This window comes from Lepisosteus oculatus, chromosome 15 (assembly GCF_040954835.1).
Source record: "Lepisosteus oculatus isolate fLepOcu1 chromosome 15, fLepOcu1.hap2, whole genome shotgun sequence".
In the NCBI taxonomy this organism is placed as follows: domain Eukaryota; kingdom Metazoa; phylum Chordata; class Actinopteri; order Semionotiformes; family Lepisosteidae; genus Lepisosteus; species Lepisosteus oculatus.
The window spans coordinates 29,223,459-29,236,449 of record NC_090710.1 but is presented as its reverse complement, the minus strand read 5'-3'; the positions used below and the strand labels follow the sequence as shown (position 1 = coordinate 29,236,449).

Sequence of the window (12,991 nt, the reverse complement as noted above, 5' to 3'; positions counted from 1 at the left end):
CAAGCAAATATATTGCTGTGGGAAAGGTACAGATCTGCATGGATTAAACCTTCTAATAGGAATAAAGAGAATGCAGACAAAATCAAATGGTTGGTTGTTGATTTCAGATAAATCTTTCAGGAGTGGGTCAGGACACCAAAATTTAACAGAGAGCACAGATTTGACAATATATTACAATCAGTGAGAAGACTGAATGTAATACACAGTGCACAGGGTGAAAGAACACCTGACTCTGTTGCTTCTAACTGTAAAAAGGTGTTTACGTGTAAAACACATCTTTGTTAAAAACATTTCCTTGTAATTATGACCTTGTCATTATAAATAATGTGTAGCCGTCAGGCAGCTACAAATGATTAAAAAAACATAGTCAGTTTTTTTGATAAGAGAAAAGAGAGAATGGAAAATCCTCTAGCTGCAGGATGAGGAGGCTGGGTAAAAACACAAATTGTAATTTCTGTCATGTGGCTGTAAAGAGAGCTCAGCCAGGGCACACCGACCGAGAAAGAAAACAAGAGAAAGTCCTTTTCTTCCTCTCATGCTATTGTGCCTTGACTTTAGCTAAAATAAAGGCCTGATGATCACTTCACCTCTGTAGCCTGGACTCTGATTGTTTTCCTGGTCTCCTGAAGAGGGAAACCCTCATCCATTCACCTTCAATACACATTTTATTTACGACACTTTATTTTAAGTCAGTATTTTTTAAATCACTTGAATGCTTGAACTGCACTGAGGTGAAGGAACTTCTTGTTACAATTCCAAGTCCTCGCCACTAGAGGGTGCCTCTAGCACAGGTTGCCTGCCCAACTGAGGCACAGACCCCGCAGACAACTGCAATACTGTAAGTCTCAGTCAGTCCCTGACTGCCCAGTGTATCTACAGTAGGACTCCACGCCTCGCTTCATCACTTCGTGCAAACTGTGCTCTCGTTCCCTTCAGTGCACAGTCTCATATTCCTTTCCCCTGCTTCCGGTCTTTCTCCTAGGATTGCCTTCCTGGTTCCTGAATTCGGCCTGTCCCTGGATTTGGATAGTGGATTTAGTAATGCAGTGATTGTTTACCGATCCCTGTCTGTTGGTACTGTACTGTTCACGAGAGCTGTCTGGGGAGTCTTTTACACCTAGCCGCTCCTGATCTGTGCCTTTCTACAACTGGATCCCTGCGGCGTTTTCAAAAACGTCTTGTCTTGAAATTCACTTACTGAGGGGCCCTTTCAGAGATGACCATAAACAGCAGACAACATTTGCAAATCTTATGAACGTGAGCCTAAACATAGAATTGTCTTTTTGAAACAGCTTTCATATGTGAACACCGTGATCCGGTTAGTGGAATCTGCATTATGTTTGAAGTATTTCACTTCAAAAGCAGCAGTGAACCCAAGATGGTCATCGATCTATCCCTTGCAGAGTGGGGGTGTCATTCTGCCCTTCCTACAACGATGCTGCCATAACTTTCTCCCATCCTGGTTCCCATGGAGACTAAAGTGACCTGGTGGCAGAAGAGATTATTAAAGAAGCCATTCGGGGAAGAACCAGTCTGAATAAGGAACAAGGGTTTGATAAGGGTGTGGTCTGGGGGACCCAGCACTGCTAACGTGTGAAATGTGTGTTAGAGCTGTGAGACCATTGTCAGATATATTAAGATATACACCCCTAATCAAATGTGTACTTGAGGAAGCATTTTAAAGGAATAGCTTTTAAGAAAAAACAAGGAGAAATATAATAATAATAATTACTTGCACTTATATAGCGCTTTTCTGGACACTCCACTCAAAGCTCTTTACAGGTAATGGGGATCCCCTCCACCACCAGCAATGTGCAGCCCCACCTGGATGATGCAACAGCAGCCGTAGTGCGCCAGAACGCTCAGCTATCAGTGGGGAGGTGAGCAGAGTAATGAAGCCAATTCATAGATGGGGATTATTAGGAGGCCATGATTGGTAAGGGCCAATGGGAAATTTAGCCAGGACGCCAGGGTAACACCCCTACTTTTTTTGAGAAACAGCCTGGGATTTTTAATGACCACAGAGAGTCAGGAGTCCGGTTTTACGTCTCATGGGAAGGACGGCACCTGTTTACAGTACGGTGTCCCCGTCACTATACTGGGGCATTAGGACCCATGTGGACTGCAGGGTGAGCACCCCCTGCTGGCCCCACTAACACCTCTTCCAGCAGCAACCTTAGTTTTTCCCAGGAGGTCTCCCATCCAGGTACTGACCAGGCTCACACCTGCTGAGCTTCACTGGGTGTCCAGTTATGAATTGCAGAATGATATGGCTGCTGGCAACAGGAAATGTTATACAATGTTTTGTAAGGACACAATGGGTCTACAAATGCATATGGCCTAAAGGTTCCCTTTTTTTTTTCCTTCACGGAATTGTACTAAATAGTAAAAAAAATATCAGTCTACCAGCCAAGTAAATCCAAAAAGTGAGACCATTTTATTTTTAATGGTGTATAAATACCATGTCCGAAAGTACAGTTCCAAACCCTGATGAATTTGGAAGGAAGAGACGCCCAAAACATGTACAGGCAATATGCAATTAAACAAGCTTTACAATTTTCCTTTTTAGTTAAAGCACATGGGCAACAGCACATCCAGAACATAATACAGGCTACATACTGTAGTATTTCATAACACTACTCCAAATGGAAAAAACAACACCACATTTTGGTGGAAAGTGTTTAATAAAGGCACAATAATTAACCTTAAATGTGTTAGAATTTGATTTAATGTTGTATAATTATTGCATAATTTGATTTCGCAGACCCATTTGGCATTTTCCCCACAGTCTGCCTGATTGGTGATGGGTGGGGTGACACAGCAGAGGTCTAGACCCAGTCCCTGGGTCGGCGCAGGACATCCACCAGCTCTGCCTCCTTACTGCCCGGCTCAGGCTCCACCATGTAGCCCCATCTGCACCCACACAGAACACACAGCCCTCAGGTCAATGTGCAGCAAGGACTGCTTTCAGCACAATGCAGACTGCTTACTGCTGGGAGCAGAAACAGGCTCCAGGAGGACAGGGTGATTATATTGAAAGACAAAAGAACAACAGAGGCCTAGTCTTCCCAGGAAATGACCATGCTTAGAGAAGAGCATTCTAATAATAACATATAATTTTTTAAAAGAAAATGGTGCTGTATCCTCTTTCAATAAGTTCCTCTGGCACAAACCAGGCCAGATTGAGCCAGTTGTGGCAAATAATTTCAATTCTATTAGTAGGTAATTTAGTTTACAGCATAACTAATTAGATTTTAATTCTCCTTATATTAGAGTTTGAGAACACATAAAATATTTCATATGTGTTAACTTCCATTTGTACACTAAAATGTTGTTTTAGAGCTGTTTAAGTGTTTATGACCACTTAAACAGTTTTGTGTATAAACTTATCATGTCATAACACCATTTTTTGCTCCTAAAGAACATGCTCTGCACGTTTGTGAAATATTATTTGATGAACCATTTATTTATACCACACTGACTTTTAAAAAGCTTGTTCACTCTTGTGACTTTTCCTTAATCAAGAGATCTAAGGCAGGGGTGGTCAATCCTGGTCCTGCACAGTCTGTTTCTCTCAAAGTTTTCATTCCACCTCAGCTCTTAACAAGCTCAATTAGCTCATTATTGACTTAATTCAACAGCTTCTCCCAGCTCTTCAGGTGTGGAGACCTAGAGCAACTGCAGCCACACCTACCCTCCATGACCAGGACTGCCCACCCCTGCTCTAAGATGTCTCCAACCCATTTATGCTTTGATCTCAGAAGAGACACTAGGGACCAAAAGCTCGTAACTGTACAATAAATGTCTTATATGTTTTCTACATAGGGCATACTCACTTGGCTGTGATGGGCAATGAGGCAAAGAGGGTGTCAATTCTGAATCCTGGCATGAAAAGCCCAAACTTTGTGCCATTGTCGTATATAAGATTAAATTCAACGTATCTAGAAAGAAAATAAAACATTACAGAAGTAGATAATTGCTTGTTTGTCAAGCCCAAGAGAAAAACAGATAAAAGCAAAGGACAATACAAGCTTTTTACAACTTGGTTCACCGCATGTTTTAGAGCTACTGTTCAATATTTTACACTAGTAAACAAGTCAGAGCTGGACTCTTCAGCCTCGTGAATGGACTGATCCACAATGTGAGTTTTACCTGCCGTAGCGCAGCAGCTGCCAGGTGTCCTCCTGCTCAGAGTGGGGCTCATCCAGGTGTGCTTTCACTATGGGCTGGTAGGCAGGCAGGATGGCTCTGGCACACGACTGCATGAGGTCAAAATGCTTCTCGTCCTGGAAGTTCAAGTTGTCGAAAAAAATCCCCCCAATACCACGAGTCTCCCCTCTGTGCCTGATTAAGAAGTACTCATCACACCTGTCCAGGAGTCAAACAGAATGGTCTGTGTTTAGATTCATCTAAACCTGACATGTTTAAACTCTTTCCCAGTACTTAGATAGAAAAATGTGGATTATATTTACTGGGACATCTAATTAATTACTCACAGAATCAATCCTTCAATAGAACATGAAGAAATATTTACCATTTTTTGTAGCGGGGGTAATTACTGAGATTGTGCTCATCACAGGCAGCTTTCAGGGTCTTGTGAAAGTGGATCACATCCTCCTTGACCAAGTATGCTGGGGTTAAATCGATGACTCCCCCAAACCAGCCCTCTTCTGAACCTGAGGGGAAGAACACATTAAAACATCAATGGATATTAGAAGTCAGCTGAGTCATTCATCATTATTAAGGATTCTGAGTTTTCTTTCCCTAGATTTGCATGGATCAGTGATGAGCCCTTGAAGCCATTCTTCAGCCATTCTGAGGTGGAAAGTCATGTCTGACCTGCAGCAGCACGAAGCAAATATATTGCTTTGGGAAAGGTACAAATCTGCATGGATTAAACTATCTAATAGGGATAAAGGGAATTCAGACAACATCAAATGATATGTTGCACATTCGGTGAGATATCAAATTCAGTGTGAAGACTGAATGGAATCCAGTGTGAAAGACCACCTGACTCTGCTGCTTTCAGACAAGTCAGACAGTGACTTTGGCAAGATAAGCATATGAACCAATGATCCAGATGATCAATTTCTGCCTATAATGTTGGTCTTGACAAACTCCTGTCTCACCCCCACTGTCCCCTCAGGTTGTCTGATTGTCCAGGACCCGACAGCTGTCTCCTGTTATAACTAATGTGCTGGTAGGTGAGGTGTTGGGAGCTGGATGGATCACAGGAGAATCATAGAAATGTTTGGTGTTTTATTACTACTTTGTTGATTAATTGGCTGAACTGCTTTCAGACATGCTGTACTATTGACAGTGGAACTCCCACATTCTTACCTCTGGGGCGTTGTAAAAAAATAGGAGCTGAAAGACAAATCAGACTTGACAGCAAAACATCATTATTGATATCACAGTGTTTTTTTAAGATATAAACATTAGGGATGATTGAATGAGAGACAAACATCTAGAAAGAGAATACTGAATGATTAGGAAACTACCATATCACTGAATTCCTGGGCTTTGTAGAGCTCATAACAATGACTTCACTTACTTCGCTTTCAGTCAGATTTAGTGAATTCCATCTTTACAAAACAGTGACATTGTGGTGATTATTTCTGCTATATGCATGCAGTTCGTGTGTGGAGAACACAGCAACTGGCACTGGAGTTGTGATGAAGGATTGTAAAGTGTTAGAGTAATTCCAAAGTGTAACAAAACCTAAAATCTTGCAGCAGCCAATTAGAAAAAAATGTTTAGAATGTTAGTACTAATGGCTTAATTAATGCATTTTCTGAGCATATAGTAGCATATAATAGCCAATCCTTTCAACAATATTCTCAATATTTTAAGTTACCTCTTCGGGGAACCTCTAGTTTTGAAATATCTGCATTGAATCAACATGAGAAAGTATATGCTAGTGTCTGAACAACAGCTGTCTAGTCTGTAGAACCTCTCTTCAGAGCTGGATCTTACCATCACTGAGTTTCATCATGAAGAACCGCAGGTTGAAGTGGTATGAGGGGACATGAGGATTCCGGGCGTGAATAATACAGCTCACTCCAATGGCGAGGAACTCAGGATTTTCTGTGGAGAGAAGATGGTTCTTAAGATGGTTCCTTAACCCTTTTCAGGTTAAGGGAAGATGAACTGTTTCCCCTTAGATATAGGGATCAGATTCAGTGCTCTTTTAATCTTTTAAAAATTTATTTGTAGCTTAACTTGTGTGCTGTATGTTTATGTTGTGTAAAGATGAATGTGTGCATTGTCACTGTTAATATACCCCTTTTCACATAAGCAATGTCAGAGAACAAAGAAGTTACAGTATGTGCAGCTAACTAACCAGCCTCTCAGGTATATTCTTGGCAGAACCTTTACAAGCTGGGGGTTATGATGATTTATTTTACTTGTTGATTTATCTGCTAAGCTCATTTTCTGAAATGTTTTCTTCATTTTCACTATCCCGCTATGTCTAACGATTTAGTAGACACTGGATATTTGGCAAGGAGACACACTAGGACTAAGACTGGGGTTGTTGTCTGATCCAGAGCTGAACTGAGAGAACACAGGGGTGGCCCTGCGGTTTGCCTTGATATTGGGGACCATTTTAAAGGCATTAAAAGTTTGTTCTTTACACACAGGTGTGTTTCATGTCTCCGCAACTCAAGCTAAAACATTTTGAAATTTTGCTTATCAGTTCTGTCTATGCCTAATTTCCATGTTGTAAAATTGTAATTGAAAATGAAATGAAAACATGCACACTACTGTAGTGCATGGATTTGCAACTGAAAGGCTGAGGGTCAGAACCCAGCTGGGACTCTCTTGTTGTACCTTTGTATAAAATACTTTACTCAGATTGCATCAGTATAGTTATCAGGATAAAGGCATCAGTTAAATGCATTTCTAATAATGTCATCAATAAAAATAATAATGAAAACCAATTACTGACAGAGACTGAATGAGAAAACAGAAGTGCTGACCGTTTTGCCAGGCTGTGGACATCCTCCCAGCCTCACGCAGCTGGTCAACGGCCTGAGAAGGCATGTGTCCATGAATCACACTCACATCCACATTCGCATTCAGGAACTTGTTGCCCTCATAAAGACACGAGGTTATCCCTCCACCTCCTGCATGGAAGGAAAATAAGAAAATAATTAAACTGAGTTAAAACCATCTCAAATAATGAAACTACAGCAGACCCAGAGCTTTTATAGGGGTCTGTGGGATGTAGGGGGTTTGGCTAAATGAGCAAATCATTTTTTACTTATTTTAGAAAAATAAAGAAGAACTGGCAAATCCAGCTAATAATGAATGTCTCAGATTGTATGGGTTGTACATTATTCCTAAAACGTTTTTAAAATCAAATGCATATAATGACAAATGTCAATCTAATACTATGTGTGCTGACTGCAGTTTCTAAGGGTCTGGGAATTGAAGAAGATTTGCCAAAATAAGCAAATGATTTTTGCTGTGTGAAAGTGTAATATTACAAGTGTAAATACTACTGTATGTGTGCTGGCTGCAGTTTAGCAGTCAGGAGTAATTACAATTCAAGTGTGTTTTCCTAAAACTCCTGCCTGAAGACTACAGCTCACCAGAAACAGAGCAGAAAATGAGCAAACTGTACACGATGAGGCAGTAAGAGTGAGATGACAAGAGCACTGACCCTCTGCCCGTATCCAGCGGTCCACTTTGAACTCTTTGCCATCGATGTCCTGGAGCAGCTGACACATGTCATTCCGGACTCCGAACACCAGCTTCAGGAATCGGCCAGCCAGGATTCTGTTCTTCTGGCTGAAAGAGTCAGGAATGAAGTCCTGGAGGTATGAAAGTAATGACTCCTCAGCCATCTCTCTCGGTGCTGCTTGAATCCTCCCTAGTAATACATGTCTGGGCAGTTCAGGAGGCACTATTTAAACGTTTATAGGAGTTTCATTCTGACAGAGCACATCAGCATGACAGTCTTTTGCCTTTTTTGGGGACTATTACGTATTGTCATGCATTCCAAGAAAAGCAAAGCACATTGTGAAATTCATGGTCCACAGTTTCACTTGCTATGTTTGCAAGACTCAAGAAAGTCAGTTAACAGATAGAATTATCTTTTGGAGTAATCTTTCAGATCTGCACACAGTGAGACAGGGAGTTGAATCTGCATTATTTAAGTTTTTTTTAAAAGAAATGTGGCAGATTAACAAAATACATATTAATACAGATAATAATACAGATTAACAAATATATTTCATGAATACATCTTTTCTAGACTTCTCAATAGTTCTACAAATTACACGGTAATCATGTTATACAGTGCTTTGCAAAAGTTTTTATCCCCTTCCAATTATGTCCCATTTTCTAAATTGCCAATGATTTTTAGACATTTTTTTAAGTCCACATTTCAAAATGTAAATACTCAAATTGAGTCTGATTCTTTTACTGTGGTAAGCTAAATGTCTTCAAAAACTGCAAAGAAGAATCTGAAACTAAAATATGTTTATTAAATATTGAAGTATTCAGATTCATGGATCAATACTTGCTGGAATGCTCTTTTGCAGATATTACTGTACTGTAAGTCTTTTTGTATCTGCCAATGTTGCACAATGGAATGGTACAATTCTTGCTCATCTGACTTTATAGACTTTCTCAAGTTCTGTGAAATCACTAAAGGACAGCAATTGACATCACTTATCACCGATTTTCTATTCAATTCAAGTCAGGACTTTGAATTGGCCACTCATTCACTTTTTTCTTATTAATTTAGTACTTCACTTCAGTATCACGTTCGCCTTGTGCATTGAGTCATTATCCTGCTAAAGGACCCATATATTTTCTGGTCTGGCTTGATAGTAGGGATGGTGTTGTTTGGGGACGCACTGTGATGGGTTCATCATGTTTCTCAGTAAAATAGGTGGTGACAGCTGTATAGAATATGATCCATGACTAAGTCTTTTTGAGGGATTGGCTCAGCTTCAAAGTCATGAATAGTATTATCTTTTGCCTTGCAAAAGAATTTTCTCACATTTTTAAAGCATTCTTCCTTGTAAAATGTAAAAACATTTCCTTGTAATTATGACCTTGTTAGTATAAATAATGTGTAGACGTCAGGCAGCTACAAATGATTAAAGAAACATACAGTAGGTTTTTTGATAAGAGAAAAGAGAGAATGGAAAATCCTCTAGCTGCAGGACGAGGGGGCTGGGTAAAAACACAAATTGTAATTTCTGTCATGTGGCTGTAAAGAGAGCTCAACCAGGGCACACCGACCGAGAAAGAAAACAAGAGAAAGTCCTTTTCTTTCTCTCATGCTATTGTGCCTTGACTTTAGCTAAAATAAAGGCCTGATAATAATAATTTAATAATTGCTTACACTTATATAGCGCTTTTCTGGACACTCCACTCAAAGCACTTTACAGGTAATGGGGATCCCCTCCACCACCACCAGGGTGCAGCATCCACTTCACCTCTCTAGCCTGGACTCTGATTGTTTTCCTGGTCTCCTGAAGAGGAGAACCTTCATCCATTCACCTTCAATACACATTTTATTAAGTGAATATTTTTAAAATAACTTGAATGTTTGAACTGCTTCGAGGTGAAGGAGCTTACTGTTACAATTCCAACTCCTCGCCACCAGAGGGTGCCTCTAGCACTGGTTGCCTGCCCAGCTGAGGTCCGTCCCCGCTCCAACCTATTGATCCTCTGATCTCAAAAGAGACAGTAGGGACCCAAAAACTCGTAACCGTACAGGAAATGTCTGCTATGTTTTCTATATAGGGCATTTTCACTTGGCTATGCTGGGCAATGAGGCAAAGAGAGTGACAATTCTGACTCCTGGCATGAAAACAAACTTTGTGCCATTGTCATATATGCTGTAAGATTAAATTCAACGTATCTAGAAAGAAAATACAGTACAACATTACAGAAATAAGTCATCGCTTGTTTGTCAAGCCCAGGAAAACAGATAAAAGCAAAAGAAAATTTAAACTTTTTAAAACTTGGTTCACCACATGTTTTGGAGCTACTGTTCAATATTTCAATGTGACAGGATGTATTTCTAATTATTGTAATGCCCGTGGAAAACTCCAGATTCAAATTTGAAACAGAAACTAGTGAACAGAAACGGAAATTTCAGAGAATTGCATGTAAAACACCTCCTAGAGTAGGAGCCCCTTCCTTTTTCAAAGGGTTGTGAGAACATGCTACTCAGTGATGTGGTTGAATCTGATACCCGTGCTTCCTTCAAAAATAACTGGATAAGGACATTGAATTATTTACTGGAAAAAAAACAACATGGTTTGAATGGCTACCCGGCATTTCCAGCTCTTATTCCAATTTTAACCTATACTGCTTAAAGGTTCAAAAACATGACTTGTACGTCTTCAGTAATCATTTGTTAAAACGATAAAGCTAATGAACATTTGTCTAATATTCCACATAATACCCAGTATATATACCCTTTATATCTCTGATCTTTTAGGAAATGCACAGAAACATCAATATTTAACTTTTGGATATTTAACCTTTTAACTATCTGTAAATTAGATATATTTCCAAGTGACTTTCACAATTTATCTCAAAATGCATCAAATGTTAATTTGTTATGAGACAAAATTTTAAATCCACCTATCAGACAAAAACAGGTAAACAGTTGTGCTGGTTCTATGTTGAGGAGAGACATGATTTTTTGTAAGCTCAAGTGCTTATTCCTAGTTCCTCATTATACAAAACTCTTATTGTGTAACACACACATCATCAGATCATAACAAAAATACTGAATGTGCTCACTTCCTCAGCAACAGCACGGGGGTCTCAACTATATTTCAGGATAAGTGACTAGAATGTTGTTAACAATAGTGAACTAATTTTTCCCTAATAAGAGCGAATGTAAATATGGACATTTTGGGATCATGAAAGTGAAAACCATCCACACATGAGGACACATGCATCACTTGTATGCATGGGATGGTGTGGTGGTTGTGTGGCTAAGGATCTGCACCTGTAGCTGGACAGTTGCTGGTTCATATCCCGTGGCTGGCAGAGGAATCCTACTCCGTTGGGCACCTGAGCAAGGCCCTTAACCCCACCTGCTCCTGGGGTGCTGTATAAACGGCTGACCCTGCGCTCTGATCCCAAGCTTCTCTCTTGGTCTGTGTGTCTCATGGAAAGCAAGTTGAGGTATGAGGAAAGACAAATTCCTAATGCAAGAAACTGTATATTTTGCCAATAAAGTGATCTTATCTTGTAGAGTGGGTAGCGTTCTTCTTCCCACCCAACAAATATGTCGGTATTAGTTGGTCCCAACGTAGTACTATAGGAGATTTGAGTGTTAAATTTGCTGTAAAAATCAGAATTTGTAACAGTAAACTGCAAGAGCACTTGATGACTTTCAGGAACCACTCATACATAATAATTTACAGTCTCACACACAGATTCTAAATGTACAATATACAATCCATTGCTTAACAACATCCTTAACAAACAACAATGTAATAGAATATATTGTATATGTGAAACAATCTACTGTGATATACTGTAAAAGCTTATTACTCACTCAGGGATTACAAACAATTAATAAATTCAGAGTTAAAATAAGCATCAGGTATAAAGTGTTACAGTCTAGACCTTAGGCTCTGTCAGCCTCATATAGTTCAATTACATTTATATTTTCAGATGCTAGTAAAATACTATTTACTATTGTGAACTAAACATCAAATAATAATTCTCCCGAGAATTATGATGTGAATAATGAAATTCTACTCAACAATCTGTTGTGCTGGATTGTATTGTCTCTGGCAGCTTCTCTGTGCTGATCCCTATGCATGCAGGGAAGTGGGATAAAGAGCTTTGCCCAGAATTGACTAGCAGCTTGTCTTGGGCTCAGGCAGCTCTGCCAAAATATTGTCTATCTGACTTTGCTCTTTAAAAACAGTCTGTGCACAGTCTGTCTTCTTGAGGTCTGGCCGCAAGTAAGAAAAAATGGCAACTCGGTTTATCCGGGCTATTGATTTTGTTTAGAATATTCTGGATGTCAATAAGAAAAAGTCCAACTGTCTAATTTTGTTGATTTTGTTGAAAATAACAGTGGGTTCACAACACAATATTTCTTCTGTTTTGGGAAGAATACCTTGGGCAGAATTCTGTACCTTACTGGCTCACTCTCTCGGCCTAGCTCTTGGTGAAAAGTTTAAGTCCTGTCTCGGACTGCTCACAGTCATGTGGTTTGAAAAGTCAGTTTGCCAGTTAGATGGAGAGAGATTGAGAGAGCCAGCTGCTAATGGGAGAGAATGAACTAGGTTCCAGTTTATATGGGGTGACATCACCAGTGTCTGGTTGAGATGCAATCAGACACACCTGTGGTACCCACTCTACTGATCATTCATTTGTGGATTTATAGTGATGTATAGCGACCTTTCATCCATGGTTTTGGGCCGAAGCTAGTCTGGAGACTTGGTGAAGCTCATCTGCACTATACTGTCTCTCATTACATTGTTCAGCCTCATACAGCTTTACAATGTCTCTTATTGGGAGGGTCTCTTTAGCCACATTCCTGTGCCATCCACAAACAGCACCAGGCTGCTTGGTCATCAGAAATCTTTCATAACACTTAATTCTCAGTGTAATAATAGGCCCTATCACTACAGCACTCATGGAGACCTATAGTATGTTTGGTAATTGTGGGCTAGAGTGCTGTGAGGCTGCTGTCATGAGGAATCATGGTGAATAGAGATGTACTGTTTTATGATAATATCTGGTCCCTGAAATTAAAAGCTTTTAAGGAGATGGCAAGCATGGTTAGTATCTCTAACATACCAATTAGGACCCTCAACAAGTGGTATCCTTAAGCTATCCAGGAAAGCAGTTGGGGAGCTGCAAAATATCACTATTGGGCATCCTGGAGTGACAGGGTTGAAGGAAATATAACATGACTGGGTGTTCAACAACAAGTTGGTGAGGCTCGGGAGGGAATTCTTCATTAAAAAGTAGGGTGAGGCTTGATCTG

The 12,991-nt window shown here is 40.0% G+C and overlaps 1 protein-coding gene across 1 annotated transcript; it reads right to left on the bottom strand.

Annotated features, from left to right (window-relative positions):
* Window positions 1-2,414: 2,414 nt before the first annotated feature.
* On the bottom strand, window positions 2,415-7,896 carry LOC107079522 (oxygen-dependent coproporphyrinogen-III oxidase, mitochondrial-like). The gene is made up of 7 exons (XM_069179081.1): window positions 7,667-7,896; window positions 6,981-7,127; window positions 5,977-6,087; window positions 4,535-4,676; window positions 4,153-4,368; window positions 3,837-3,941; window positions 2,415-2,913 (listed from the first exon to the last, which is right to left on the bottom strand). Exons 1-7 carry the CDS (start codon window positions 7,848-7,850, stop codon window positions 2,829-2,831), a joined length of 990 nt encoding a protein of 329 aa, XP_069035182.1. The 5' UTR covers window positions 7,851-7,896; the 3' UTR covers window positions 2,415-2,828.
* Between the last annotated feature and the right edge of the window lie 5,095 nt (window positions 7,897-12,991).